We start from the raw sequence: 14857 nt of genomic DNA, 5'->3' as shown, positions 1-14857 counted from the left end.
GTTATGTTATTCAGTGATGTTGCACAAGTCTAAGTTTGGAGAATGTAAACTAAAAAAGTTAGTCTTGTAAAGTGTTCAAGTATCAATGAAACATCAGTAGACGTAATTATGTTTTACTGTCGTTAAACTCAGAATCAGAATGGGACTGGCATAGTTGCTGAATCATTGAACACCATATTCAAACAATAATTGAATCAGGCAGCAATTGTTAGCAGTAAACTTGTAATTCATAAGTAGAAGTGCAAATTTGCTCAACCACTAGACTACTACCCAACTAATGATATTTATTAAGAATTAATGAATATATAATAATATTTACAACTTAAATATTTGAAATATCATTTAATACTTTTTTTCTATTTTATGTTTTGATAATTATTAGACAAATATTATTTTATTTTTCTAATATTAATAAAGTTTGTAAACTATACATATTTATATAAAATAAAATTTAAAATTCTAATAAATTATATAATTTAAGTTGAATTATAAAATATATACTCTACTATTTTACTATATATTTACATGTAAATAATATTGATAATAATAACTATTTAGTTTAAGAAGTATATATTTTATAAGTATATATTTTATATTTTTAAATTGTTATGTGTATTGAATTGGATTATATTTTTAATTTATAAATTTGATATCTCTAATTAATAATATTAATTGATATTAAAGAAATATTTTAATTAATATACTTATTATTTACTTAAAAATAAAATATTTTATTATATTATAAGGTTAAATATGAATAAATATATTGTATTTTACAGGATTTTGTGAACCTCATTGAATCTTTAAACCTTAACCCTTTGTCTTTTCCGGTTCTGACTACCGGTCCGGTTTTGACAACCATGGTGTTTATGCAGTGAGTGAACTATAATAAGTCAAGTACTTTTGGGTTTAGTGACACTAAAATATAATTAGATCTACTGATGTTGGATTGATACTTGAACACTTCAGAAGAGTAACTTCTTGTGCAACATTAGTGAATAACATAACATAATTGCTTTACAAAACTCAATATGCACTCTTCAGATCTCAAGCTTGAGATTTTCTCTTCCTAACACGCTTCCGCACTATTGACAGTTTACTTCTTATGCCTCTATCGCTTTCTTCCTCGCTGTCTTCGCTATCCAACACTATTACTGATTCAGCAACAATGCCACTCCGGTCCTGATTCTGAGTTTCATCCAATTTCACTGGCTCACTGTCCTCATTGCTACCCTGCAATCGATTCGGATGGTTAAGATATTGCTTTTGCATGATTTCAGTCCGCAAAATGTTCTCCTTCTCATCCTTTCTCTGTGCCTCTGGCAAACGTCTAAAACCCAATGACAGCTTCTTGCCAACTGAACATGTTCTCTTGCATTTTGAATCGGTAGCAGTAACATCTGGCAATTCATCTAAACAATACTGAAAATTCTGTTGTTGATATCGGTTAATAGATGAGTACACACCGAAGGTCCCAGAAGATGAATTAGACAACACTGCAGGAGGCTTGAGCATTTTCTCATTATTACCATCACTCATTTGACATGCAACCAATGATTCCTGCATCATGTTCTCACTGACCTGACAAAGCTTATTTGAAGTTGTGACTTTAATGTCAAATGGCAATTCACTATCCTGCCGCGCATTGCTATTATTGTGAACAGAGGACTCAAGAGATGAGTTCCTCGTTGTGCCACTACCACATAATTTCTTCTCACAACTAAGATTGTGGTTATCGGAATTATGGCTCAACTTTTCCCTCTCTTTTGCTCCCATATTTGTGAAGTCTATTTGTACATTTGCCTCTCTATCACTAGCCCCATTATGAGTTGATTTGGAAGGTGCCAATGACAACTTCCTGCTAATCCCCCAAGGTTTACTATTACTGGGATAAACTACATTTTCTGATTCTTTGTCTGGCTGTTTACGATCCACCTGGGGAAGATACAGTATATTAAACATTAAGAAATACCAACGTTTGTTAAAAAAAATAACATAAAAAAGTAACAGATAAAATATAGAAAAGCAAACAAGTGTGATATAGAATATTAAGAAAGACAAAAGGAAAAGCCAACTAACAATACCGATGTGCTTAGATCTGCATTAGTTTGAACACTTTGATTCTTCGAACTAGGACCACAAGCTCCAGTCTTGGCATATTTTTCAGTCATAGCACGTGCTTTTTGATCAAAAATACATCTACTGTATTTGTATTCTCGGCTCTGCAGATTCAGCTAAGCATATCAGAAAATAGATCTCGATTCAATAGTCCCAGATATTGACACATTGTGGTAAAAGTCGAAACTATTTTCCATTTTTTGTGTTTTTTTGAACTATTTTCGTGGTTATGGTATTTTTGGTCCAATGTGCACGTATTCTCCCGCCTGCCTATGTAACCAGCAGTGGTATTCATACGCTTGTCAAACAACCAACTGGACAAAACAATACCACAATCACAGAAATAGTTTTAAAAGAAACACAATATGGGAAATAGTTCTGACTTTTACCACAAATGTATCAATATCCCTCAATATTACTGTTCCATTGTTGTGACTTGTGTGAATATAGCCACTAACCATTTCACACATCAGGCCATCATCTGGATTTGGTTCACTTAACAACAATCCTATACTTGTCAGCACAGTTGAAATATTCAATGATGGTTGCCATGCACCCTACTTGAATAAGAGTATGAAGTTCATTACTTATAAACATCATATTTGAAAGGAAAAGAAGCTTATGATTTCAAATTGATATAAAAATGTTATCAAGCCCGTGTATGAATAACCGTTTCGTCACACAGTTCATCATTGACCAACTTTTACCCTTCAGGAAACATAAAACTCAACCTTTTGGGCACGAATACGAAAAAGAAAAGAAAAAAAGAGAACCAAAACACAAGGTTCAAATTACAAGATTTTTAATTAATGGAACAATGGATAAGACCCTACTTTTGGAAATGAAGTACTTATCCCATTTGGACAAACCGTAAGAGGCCAAGGCAGCACATAAATGTCAATCTGTCAGAGTAGTTCTAACCAGAGAATGGCAAATCAGAGTTTAAAAAATCAACTGAAGGACAGTGTGAAATATAATTAAAATAAATCCCAGCATAGTCCATCATAGGTTTGAAATTGCAGAAAGCCATTAACCATTTACAAGTATGCTCTCTTATGAAGCTAGAAAGAGATTTACTATGTTTCCATTTCCAAAGGCATTCCAACAAAACAATCATAGATTTCCATGGTTATAAACATTCCTCGAGATAATTAATTAACAAACCAAAAAAAGAAAATCTTAAATGCTTCACCTTCGGGGGAAGATTGAGAATGTCGAGACAAATTCGGCCTCCGTTATCTATATTAGGGTGGTAGATAGGCGTAGCAAATGTCACATTTGGAGGCTGAAAGGGATACCTAAAACTCCGAAGAATCAATTAGCTTAAATTCCGAATTGATAATTATGATGAACAAAATTCAGCAATACCTTTCGGGAATTTGAATCTTGACGTGAAATAACCCTTTGGAATATACAGTCCCTTCCGGGCCTTCAATTTCTGGCAAACAAAATTCAAATCAATTGAGTTTGTCTTTTTGAACACTGTTATTGAGTTTAATGAACTTACGTGCGTCAATTGATGAAAGGGAGGAGTTTTTGGAGTCTGAGGAGAGAAAGGGAAAAGATACGCCGGGAGGAGGATCGATAAGGAGAAGCTTGAGCTCCTTCTGCATTCGAATACTGAGTCTCGCTGCTTGTGCCATTTTCTCACTGCAAATTTTGAACTTAGGCGGGGGAAAGGGGTTTTGTTGAAAGGCCGCAGATGTAAGGCACAGCACAACTGGTAAAGCGGGTCGGGTCGGATCACGTTGTTTAAATTAGCAAAAAAGAAACAAAAAATATTGAATTGTTGAGAGTGGGATTTGAACCCACGCCCTTTCGGACCAGAACCTTAATCTGGCGCCTTAGACCAACTCGGCCATCTCAACGAGTTGATAGATTGAATCCACTTTATATCTATAAATCAACAAAACGATTTACAACCTTACTCCCCAAAATAGTTGGTACACTTTGACCTAAATATAAGTTTACAAGAAATAATCAAACATTAAAATACAATCAAAATTTTATTTTGTATATCCTTATTTAATAAATTTATTTAATGAATAAAGTAATTAATTTATTTTAAATAGAATATAATAAAAAAAGCATAAATCATATATAGTCTTCTGAACTTGTCAATTTTGGTAATTTTGCACCAAAAACTTACGGGGCGATCTATTTGCCCTCTCAACTATTTAAAAGTGGTATTAGCAACCCTCTATTTTCATTATAACGGAAACAAAATGAAGTTCCAACATTAATACAAGTGTTCATGGAAATATTGGAACCAACGTGCATATATGTAACCTCATTTGCATCTTATTTTATTAATGCACAACCCTATATGAAATTTTTACAAAAAAAAAAACTTGTGTACTATCTATATTAATCTTATTTGCAGTTTGTTTTAGTATTATACATCCCTTTTTTCTTATGACATTGGTGCTTGGAATGAGAACAAGTCATGATTGTTTCCGTTATAATGAAAACAATGGGTTGCTAATACTATTATTAAATAATTGAAGAGCCAAATGGATCGTCTCGTAAGTTCAGAGGACAAAATGATTAAAAGTAACAAGTTCAGAGAGCTGCGTATGATCTAAGCCTAAAAAACATTAATGGTTATTTGTAGTTAAATAAGGTGTTATACTATTTATTTAAAAAAGTGTTATATCTCTTTCATTGGACTTTGAAGGAGTAAATTTATGTGTTTATATATGTATATCGTACGTGTTATATCTATTTCATTAGATTAAATGAGTAAATTTATGTGTTTATATTTGTACATCGGACTTGTTATATCTATTTCATTAGATTTTAAAGGAGTAAATTTATGTGTTTATATTTGTACACCGTCTTATTAAAAAAGTGCTACATCTATTTCATTAACCTTTAAAAGAGTAAGAGGGTGTTTGTTTTAGTTTTTCGGGAGAGCGTTTAGCGTTTCGCTCCAAACCGCAGGGAAAATAGCGTTTGGTTAGGTTTATATAACCGCAGCGTTTAGCATTTTTTCTGAAATCTGCAGCATTTTGGAGCGTTTCACGAAAAGTTTCTATTTGGAGCTTTTCATAAACAACTGTTTGTATTTATTTGTTATTGACAAAATTATCCTTTTTATTTCCACAAAATATGTTTATTCTTTAATATTATTTATATTTCTCCAGAATAATTACCGGAAGAACAATGTTTTGTTGCGTTCAATAAATTTTTTTATTTTTTATATAGATTATTTTTATTAATTTGTGTAACACATTTTTTATTTTATAATAGGATAAGGTGTAAAAATACCCCTAACATTTATAGCTAGGAGCAGTTTTACCTTTAACGTCTAAAATGGTACAATTATATTCCTATTGTTGGCAGCCAAAATCAATTTTACCCCTAAAATTGCTCTTAGCTGCTAGCGTTATGGGTAAAATTGCATCATTTTATACGTTAAGAGTAAATTATTCGTAGTTGTAAACATTATAGGTATTTTTTCACATTTTTCCTTTTATAATTTCATCGTTGATTAATTTAAAACATGTACATTTTAGACATTTTTAATCCGAACAGCAGCAGTTCAATATAATTTTACCAAACACTAATAATTAAACAGCTAACAGCTTACTGCAACTGCAAACAGCTAACAGCAACCGCAACAGCTATTAGCTAACAGCTAAATCAAACGGGTCCTAAATTTGTTTGTCTATATTTATATATTGGAGGTGTTATATTGTTTATTAAATTCAATGGTATGATCAACTTAAAAAGAAACATGCCCTTATTGACTTGTATGCTAAAGGTTTAATTGCCATCGATTATATGGATAACTTTCGCCTTGAATCGCCCTCGGCTCAAAGAGCAGCTTGCTTAACCATGGAAGGACGCGCTTATTGTTAAGTTATTGGGTCGGAATATTGGTTATATAGGCTATAGCTCTTAGAAATCGGGCGATATGACTATGGAATCTGAAATAGAATATTACTATGATGGATGCTCATGGATTTCACATAGTAAAATTTAAAAATATTGCTAACAAGGACAGGGTGAGGAATGAGGCTTTATGGACTGTTCAAGGGCACTACCTGACAATTCGAACATGAACATATGATTTTCGACCGACGAAGGCCAAAGTTAACTCGAGTATGATATCTATACATTTCCCTAACCTTCATATGTTGTACTTTAAGGAGAGTTTCCTGATGGCAATAGCAAACACTTTAGTAAGGCGATTTGGATTGATAAAATTATAGCTGATGGTCAAGAGGTCGTTTTGAAAGAGTTTGTGTGAAAATTGATCCCCCCGCCCAAGTGCTCAGTTTTGGATTGAGGATGAGTTGTAACGAATTGTTAAATGAAGAGTTGTATATTTGAGCAAAGAGTTGTATGATTTTATTAAAGAGTCGTGTGTTTTATTGAAGAGTAATATAATTTAACGAAGAGTTGTTTTAAATTATAAATAATTTTCCTATTTTCATTATAATTGAGTTAAGTTGAGTGAAAAAAAACTAATTATAAAGCAATTCGTTTTTCTTTGTTTATTCTTCAACTTTTAATTTATCTTCAACAAATTGATATCAGAGTTCAATTAGAATGAACAACTTCGTTACTCTCCCTTATGTCCCTCAATAAATCAAAGAAAGGATTATGGTAAATGGAGTATCCAAATGAAGACTCTTCTTAAATCTCAAAAAGAATGGAAAATGGTTGAAAAATGGTATATTGAAGTTGAAGTTGAAAATGAGGAAAGATTAACACAAGTTCCAAATGAGAGTCTAAGAAAAATCTTGTTTTGGATATACCAAGGAGTACAATCGTATGAAACAACTCGGAAGAAAATTGCTTGTGCCACTTTGGTAAAGAAAGCATGATAGATTTTGGAGAAGATAAAAAGAGTTCGGTTGAAAACTCTTTGAGGGGAGTTTGAAAGTTTCCATAGAATAGATTTCAATTTTTTTTTTTTTTTTATTGTTCGCGCGTATCGTCTATAGTCAACCTGTTAAAAAGGAATGGTGAAACTAATTTTGGGGTTTTAAATGTGACTACATTATGATAGCTAAACGTGGCAAAAGTACACACGATTCGATAACACGACCCGCAATTTTAGTGTTTGGTTTAGCTTAGTACGTAATGTGTCATTTTTTGATCGACATGGAATTGACACACAAAGTTTTGAGTTGGGTTAGGATTGACTTACTAACCCAAAAATGACATCAATATTTTAAATTATTGTTATATTTTTCACGTTTTTATGTCATATTTATTAATAAAGGTAATAAAATTACAATTGTTACTTTCAAACAAAACTCGAACCTCTTATATTGCTATAAACATATTACACGACCCCTCAACATGATGTTAGAAGATTCTTTTTTTTGAAGCAAAATGTTAGAAGACTTTTGGATGGTTAGTGTTAGTATATTAATTCAAAAATGACATAAAATATTTAAATATGGTACAATATCTTCATATATTTTCAAAATCCACCATTAATATACGTATATAGTAAAATTAATGTGATCCAAAGACACGAGACATAATCAATACTAATCCAATTGGGTTAACATGATTATGACACGAAAGTTGCACTTTTCATGATAAAAAAAAACAATTGTATTTTTTCCAAAGAAAATTTAAGAATTTTTTTTTGGTGTATTGGACAATGGTAAATAGTTAATCTATAACAAGGGTGAATTACATAAAAATCATAAATAATATTTACAATTACTTTATACTTAAAAAAAAAAAAAGAAATTCTTATTATGTCAAATTTATCAGTTTTTTTTAAGTCATATTTTTCTTTTCAAAATTATGTTTTTTTAATACTAAAACAATAACTGAATTTGACAAAATAAAAATAAAAGTATGGAGTGATAAAACACAAATATAAAAATTACTTAAATGTAAAATACTTGAATTTTGATGTAATTTCCTCAATGAATAATATGGAACTTACTCAAATTTTATTGGGTTGGGCCTTATTGGGTTTCAGCCCAGCCCACTTAAGAGATCCACATGGAGAAGAGCCACCAAAAAACCGATGGGGATAGAAATGCGGTTGTGGAGAGCGTAGACTCTAGAGAGTGGAGGTTGGTGTTTGTCTGCTGTTTCGATTTCGGAGAATCGGTGAAGGGGGTGAAAGAGCAGCAGCAGTCAAAAGGAAGAAGACGACCACAATCCGATATAGTTGAACATAAACTATGGCTTCAATTGGCCTTTCAATTTGCTCTACTTCGAAACCCTTGATGGTGCCTCCTACATCTGCAGCTACAGTTTCATCTTCTTATTATTCTTTGTCATCCGGCGGCCATAGCTGTTGCCGCTGCTATAACGTTCTCTCAACGCCGATGTTCGGTTTTCGCCGCCTTACTTCTTCTATTGATATTCGGAGCAGGCGTCAAACTCATGGGGTTTGTATGGCACCTGATGAAGAAAAATTGACTCGCCGCAATCCTCTCGATTTCCCTCTCGTATGTTTTTCTCTTCTCTATCTTCTGAGTTGTGTTTTCTGATTTCTTTGTTTGTACTTTCTAGTGTATTATTTCGGTGCTTGGCTCTGGACGAAATGCTTTAAGGTAGACAATTTCGAGTTTTCGTTTTCTCCGTTACTTTTATTATTAGGTTCTTATTCTTTTTGATGGTTTATTTACTGTTGAATTGCTTTGTTTCAATTGGAAATCAGATGTATTGCATTGTACTAATGGAATTGTTACTGGCTAAAAAGACATAGTATCCAGCGTTAGGAAGATAGTAATGTTTTTGCTTACTGAAGTTCTCTCTGGTATAGTTACTTTGTTTTTCCTTAAATTTTAGAAAACTAAACCTAGGAAGATTGATCTTATGCTTTTGCTGAGCACGAGTTGATTAGTTGTTTTTTTTTTTTTTTTTTTTTTTTGAAGCCTTATGAACTTCTTAGCTTTTGTTCAATGATCATTATGAAGCTGCAGTAGAAAATAGCAAAGAAACAACTTCTAAAATTATTAAATTGAATCTGTGTGTTTTAAATGAGCGTTCTACTTACTTTTCCTATATGCCCATGGTAGATATGGGCTTATTTTTTAAGGACTCAAAATGGATGAAGGTACTAATACTCTATTTGCTGGTGCTACTGATAAAGTGGGAGTCAAGGGGACCACTGAGATGTGATTGCGAGTGCATCAATTGATTGTTTAAGGATTAAGCTTGGGTTGCATAGAGTAGGTTGACCTGAACAAACCAGAAGCACATTGATAGATGTACTCATTGTCATGGGGACAAACTTGGGCTACACCAAAGTTCCCGTGTGGCGCCGATTGGCTTACAGGCCAACTGCCTCCCCTTTGCACTCATCACTTGGGTGGAATGACATCATGCTGTTTTTCCCTCTATCTGAACAAATTTTGTTTCAAATTATTTGGAAGGCAGATGATTAGTATTTTTGCCTTGGAATTTGTCTACATTAAATCTGACTGGTACAAGTGCTTGTATAGTCTTAATTGAATTAGGTCTATATCTTGGATCATGGTTTCCTCATATTTAACTGATGTATTCTGCAGACAGAAGTTTGGTATTTGGGGTCTAGATGAAATTGCTAGAAACTCAAGCTAATAATTTTGGCTTGTAGTTTTACTAGTGGATGGCTATCTAGAATGTATTTAATTGTCCCTTGTGATGTTGGGTGAAGCGTAATATAATTATTCTGGGATAAATTGTATAAAGAGTTAAATACAATGTTGTGTTATTTTACTTTGAAAATTTTGAAATAATTTTTTGCCAAGCTCGCAGAAGTCTTTTGATGATGCTTGTATGGCATCAATCAACTGCTGAATTAAGTGGTTTATTTTGCAAGTGAAATTTTGAATTGATTGTTTGAAGTTGTCATGTGAATGCATCTTGATAATGGTCACCCGGGTGGCATCAACTTCAGATTGGTAATTGGCTAAATGTTGTATTGCCATTGTCAGGAAGAATCAACTTACAGAACGCACTTGTTGCTTTGGAATGTTTCCTTCTTTGAACAAAAGGCTATATTTGTTGTAGTTTTACAACATCTGCGGATATCCATTTAAATGGCATTTTCTGAGTCCCTTTGGTGAAATTGGTAGTTTTTTTTATCATCATGAAAACATAGTATCAGCTCAAATACAATAAGTTTCCCAGAGAGTCATATTTTTGAGAGTCGGATATCGTGATGTCTTCCTTAATCCTTATTTAAAACTGTTTCATTCAGTCTGGTAATTTGTGTATTATGATTTGCTTGTTAGGAGTGGGAGAGGCCCAAACCTGGGCGCAGACCTGATATATTTCCCCAATTTAGCCCTATGAAAACACCGATACCACCACCGTTGCCATATGATCCGCCTGAAGAAGATGAAGAAGAAGAAGAGAAAAAGAAAGAGGAAGAGGAGGAGGATCCTGACAAGGAAGAGGAAACAGATAAGCCTGATAAGGAATAGTACACGCCATAATGAAAGAGTCTAGATTTATTTTTTCTTCATGTATCCACCTAGTTCCTGATCAATTAGTTGTATCTGTTATAGCCTGTGGCGGTTAAAAAGCGGATGATATACAATAATCATCATCCAGGTAGAGTTTTTTCATGGCTGTTCCTTGCCAGTTTGAGCTGAAAGTAAGTTGCAAAATTTTTGAGGACTTGCTAAGTGTTATGATGCCATAGGTGTTTTAGTTGGAAATTTGAAGTAGTTTATGATGTTTTTGACTAGTAATTTTCATTTTTGATGCCTCCTTTTATCAGAATTTAGTTTTCAATTCAGTTAGATTCCTTTCCAAAATTTTGATTGAGGTGTTGCAGGATGCTCATCTCAATAACATGGGTGTTGATTTTCTACCTTATTTATAGTGAGAATGCCTACCAAAAGAAATTTATTGAGGAGGTTTGTCAAGTACTTTGCAATTGCTATCTTCTCAAGTTGGGCAAGTTTGTTCTTGTTTGTAATTTGAAGGAGATTTCACTTAAATGACAAAAATGAGAATATATTCTAATTTGCTAAACACAACAACTTTCATTCCTATAATATCATGAAACAAATGGTGAGCCCTCCTTTGATTAGAAACAAAGTTTACATGAGTTTTATATAAAAAAGTGAAACTGGTTGAAATTTATATGCATGATGAAAATTTAATATGTGATGTTTCAAAATAATTTCTTATGAGCTTCACGACTCTGAATCATTTCAGTACTAAGGATGATTCAGTACTAAGGTTTTGTTGTTGTGTTGTTGTATAGTTTGATTTTACTAAGGTTTTGTTGTTGTATAGTTTGTTTTTAATGAATGCCATGACTGAATATGAAATTTCTTCTAACTTTTTCAATTTTTGGTTGCATCCATATGTTATTTTATGATAAAACCCCACTAACATCGATTATAATGCAAATTCAAATACTGACCTGGGAAATAATTCAGCTAACATTTTCACATGGTAATTCCATGTTGGACCTAATGTATATAAACACATCAGATTAGAAGAAAACTCTCATTTTGGCAGTTTTCAGAATAAAGCAGTGGTAGCAAGGTTGACAAATAAATAACCAAAATCACCACAAACAACCAAAATCTTGAATGCTTTACTTAATTTAGGAGAAATAAATATGTATTAATTAACTTGTCTCAAAAAGAACTTTTGTATGGCTACCTGTCAAAGAACCTTGACTTTCTAGTTCATTAGAAAAAAATGTGTTTGTTGTGAAAATCTATATATTACTAAAGGTCAAGTTTGACTTCTTGTTGCTGACTGGAAGCTCAGATGTATTAAAAAAAATCAAATGTTTACAAAATCCTCTAAACTAAATTCCATCTTCAATTTTGGGTCTTCTTCCTCACACAAAACCATGGTAGGTATCATATTCTTCATTGCTCAATTTTGATTCCACTCTCTTTTTGTTTTCTTTAACTTCTCATTTTATTGTTTTCTCTGGCAGTCTGTGATGGCTACTGTGATGCTCCGGTCAGCGGTGAGGCTAATAACGTCGCTGATAAGTCAGCCTACTATTTCAGTTACAACGATATTGTTTTACAGTGAACTTCTGCCTCAGAATAGCGTTTTGGAAAGATTAGTTCGACATGATATGCTGGATGATGACAATCATTTTTTCCATTTCCTCATCAGTTTCTTGAGATGCTTTTGGTAGATTTTGTCATTAAGATACGAGCATCACGGTTTTAAAAGCAGTCATACAAAAAAAGATATCATATTAATATGATACAATCATTTTACGTGTTTTCGGATGTGAGATTCAATTTATTGTTACTACTATCGTCATCATTTAGGCGGGCAATTTCTTGATTAGACCGTCTACTGACACTGCCGTCTCGGAGTTGAGTCCTTACACAAACAACTCCATTATTAAGGTTTCGTAATTCTTTTATTTATTTTCCCTTTTCCTTTTTTTTTTGTTAATTACAAATTGGTTATCATGTGTTCTTTTGATTTCATGAAGAAAAAAAAAACTTATCGTTTTCCTGTTTAGTGATTAATTTCTGAATGAGACATATTGAGAAATAACTATAATAAAAAATGTTAATGGTCTGTTTGATATGTTGTATTGCAATGTAATATAATCTAGATTGTAATGTAATTAAATGTGTAATGTAATGAAATAGAATCATGATTACATTACCATGTTTGGTTGGCAAATTTTAATAAAATTGATAAACATACAATTATTATTACAATGCGTATGTTTATATTAGTTAAATACAATTCTCATGTTTTTTTTTTTTTTTTGCATTTTCATGTTTTTTCAATTTCTCTTTCATTTTTTCGTTGTTTTTCTTATTTTTGTTTTTTTTCGTTTTTTTCATTTTGCATTTTTTTGTGTTTTTTCTCATTTTACCATTTTCGTATTTTTTCTCGTTTTCATGTTTTTTGCATTTTTTTCTCGCTTTCGGTTTTTTCACTTTTTCAGTTTTTCGGTTTTTATGTTTTCATGTTTTTTTTCGTATTTCGCCATTAGTAATAAAAAATATAAAGGCTAATCATAATGGGGATTCATGTCTATTTTGTTTGTAATGTCCATTACATAAATTTGTGAAGAAAAATTGAATGATGTAATGTTGATTCCATCACGACAAAAATGATATGATTAACCAAATATGACAATGACCCTCCATTATAATGGTCATTCCATTACAGCGTACCAAAATGGCCTAAGTTTTTATTAGCAATACAAGTTTCAAATTCAATTAGGAGTGAGTGGTTTATTTCATTTGTGTTGTGATTGACATTATAGAAGTATATTTTTGGGTTTAGTCCAAGTTTGAGACTTAAAAATTGATTAAATGAATAATGTCCCATCCAATTGCGTTCACATGGACCCTGATGACCACGTAAATTTGGTCATTCACCGTTAGATCTAGACGGATTAAATATAAGCCTTAGGATGTTTTGAATCCCTATCTTAAGATTTTAATCCGTCTAGATTTAACAGTGAATGACTAAATTTACTTGATCATCAGGGTTCATGTGAACGCAACTGATGTCCCATATATACTATTAGAGTCTAGCATGAGATAAGAGAATTATTAAGAATCTCTTATAAAAAAAATTTATAATTTGGCGCATGCTTTACTTCTGAACACCACACACGTAGCATCGCTATCGGTTGGGTTGGACACTTATATTTTTAGAATTTTTTTTGTTTAAATAATTGATTTTCTATTAATTTATTGAGTGTTATTTAATTATTTTGAATCAATTTTCAACACTATTTTAATGAGTCTTCAAACTAAAATAAGAACTCTTCTATCTACCAAAAAAAATCCAATTTTGAAAATTCTAAGCAGTTTTTTCGTTTTCTTTGAGTGTAGCTATTAGAACAATTATGAAACGTGCATAATCAGAACAATTATGAAACGTGCATATCAGCAGGGGCGGATGTAGGGGGTCAAAGGGCATCTCCCCCCAATTAAAAAAAAAAAAAATTTAATCCAAAAATAAGGGTTAAAGTGCAAAAAATACCCCTAATATTTTGGGTCAGTAGCAATTTTATCCCTAACGCCTAAAATGATACAATTTTATCCCTAATGTTAGAAGCCAAGAGCAATTTTACCCCTAACGTTGATAAATTGGGTCAATTTAAGAAATAATTTATCAAACTGTCTTTTCGGTTATGAATAATAGTGTCTGAAATTGATCCAATTTATCAACCTTAGGGGTAAAATTGGTGCAAAATTACAAAATTGATATGCAATTGGTGCAAAATAAAGAAAAAAATTGACTGTATTTTATAATAGTTCTGAAATTGATCCAATTTATCAACGTTAGAGATAAAATTGCTCTTGGCTACAAACATTAAGGGTAAAATTGCACCATTTTAGATGTTAGAGGTAAAATTGCACCTGACCCAAAACGTTAGGGATATTTGATGCGTAACAACCCGAGAATCCCGGAAATGGATGATTACGAGTCGAAAACATTATAATTTACGTTTTTTTATCAAAAGAAATCATGAAAATAATGCATGACAATTGAACGATTTTGCATTTTTCGTCACCAAAAATTGAACAATTTTGCATTTTTTGCCATAAAAAATTGAACAATTTTACATTTTTTGTCTAAATTTTTTTTACGTAGATTTTTTACTCCCCCTCTTTCAAATCCTGGATTCGCCACTGCATATCAGAATCAGATTACAGTGTTCAACTGTGCTATTTTATTTTGGAGACGATCAATTGATTGTTTGCTTGCACAATTTTAAGGCAGTGTCAAGAGAGTGACCTCGTCCGCGACTTACTCCAAGGTTCTCAATCGATTTTTTCATTATTTTACTTATTAT

The 14857-nt window shown here is 32.2% G+C and overlaps 2 protein-coding genes and 1 non-coding gene across 3 annotated transcripts; 1 reads left to right on the top strand and 2 right to left on the bottom strand.

Moving 5' to 3' along the window:
- Nucleotides 1-1047: 1047 nt before the first annotated feature.
- LOC136203880 (probable ubiquitin-conjugating enzyme E2 37) lies at nucleotides 1048-3761 on the bottom strand. The gene is made up of 6 exons (XM_065995097.1): nucleotides 3626-3761; nucleotides 3487-3556; nucleotides 3311-3416; nucleotides 2577-2675; nucleotides 2085-2222; nucleotides 1048-1935 (listed from the first exon to the last, which is right to left on the bottom strand). The coding sequence occupies exons 1-6, from the start codon at nucleotides 3759-3761 to the stop codon at nucleotides 1048-1050; spliced, it is 1437 nt and encodes a 478-aa protein (XP_065851169.1).
- Nucleotides 3762-3905: 144 nt separating this feature from the next.
- On the bottom strand, nucleotides 3906-3986 carry TRNAL-AAG (transfer RNA leucine (anticodon AAG)). The gene has a single exon. It is a non-coding gene; the product is annotated as a tRNA-Leu (tRNA).
- Nucleotides 3987-8137: 4151 nt separating this feature from the next.
- Nucleotides 8138-10787, top strand: LOC136202822 (uncharacterized). Its single transcript, XM_065993736.1, has 2 exons — nucleotides 8138-8552; nucleotides 10326-10787. Exons 1-2 carry the CDS (start codon nucleotides 8283-8285, stop codon nucleotides 10515-10517), a joined length of 462 nt encoding a protein of 153 aa, XP_065849808.1. The 5' UTR covers nucleotides 8138-8282; the 3' UTR covers nucleotides 10518-10787.
- Nucleotides 10788-14857: the final 4070 nt, after the last annotated feature.

Source organism: Euphorbia lathyris, chromosome 8 (genome assembly GCF_963576675.1).
Source record: "Euphorbia lathyris chromosome 8, ddEupLath1.1, whole genome shotgun sequence".
Lineage (NCBI taxonomy): Eukaryota > Viridiplantae > Streptophyta > Magnoliopsida > Malpighiales > Euphorbiaceae > Euphorbia > Euphorbia lathyris.
This window is presented reverse-complemented; position numbering and strand designations above follow the sequence as displayed.

Coding starts and splice junctions, on each gene's coding strand:
- LOC136203880 (XM_065995097.1), bottom strand. CDS start 3,761: ATGGCACAAGCAGCGAGACTCAGTATTCGAATGCAGAAGGAGCTCAAG. Junction 2,676..3,310: donor TTCTCAATCTTCCCCCGAAG/GTGAAGCATTTA, acceptor TTATTCAAGTAG/GGTGCATGGCAACCATCATT. Junction 2,223..2,576: donor ATGGCCTGATGTGTGAAATG/GTTAGTGGCTAT, acceptor CTGAATCTGCAG/AGCCGAGAATACAAATACAG.
- LOC136202822 (XM_065993736.1), top strand. CDS start 8,283: ATGGCTTCAATTGGCCTTTCAATTTGCTCTACTTCGAAACCCTTGATG. Junction 8,553..10,325: donor ATCCTCTCGATTTCCCTCTC/GTATGTTTTTCT, acceptor TTTGCTTGTTAG/GAGTGGGAGAGGCCCAAACC.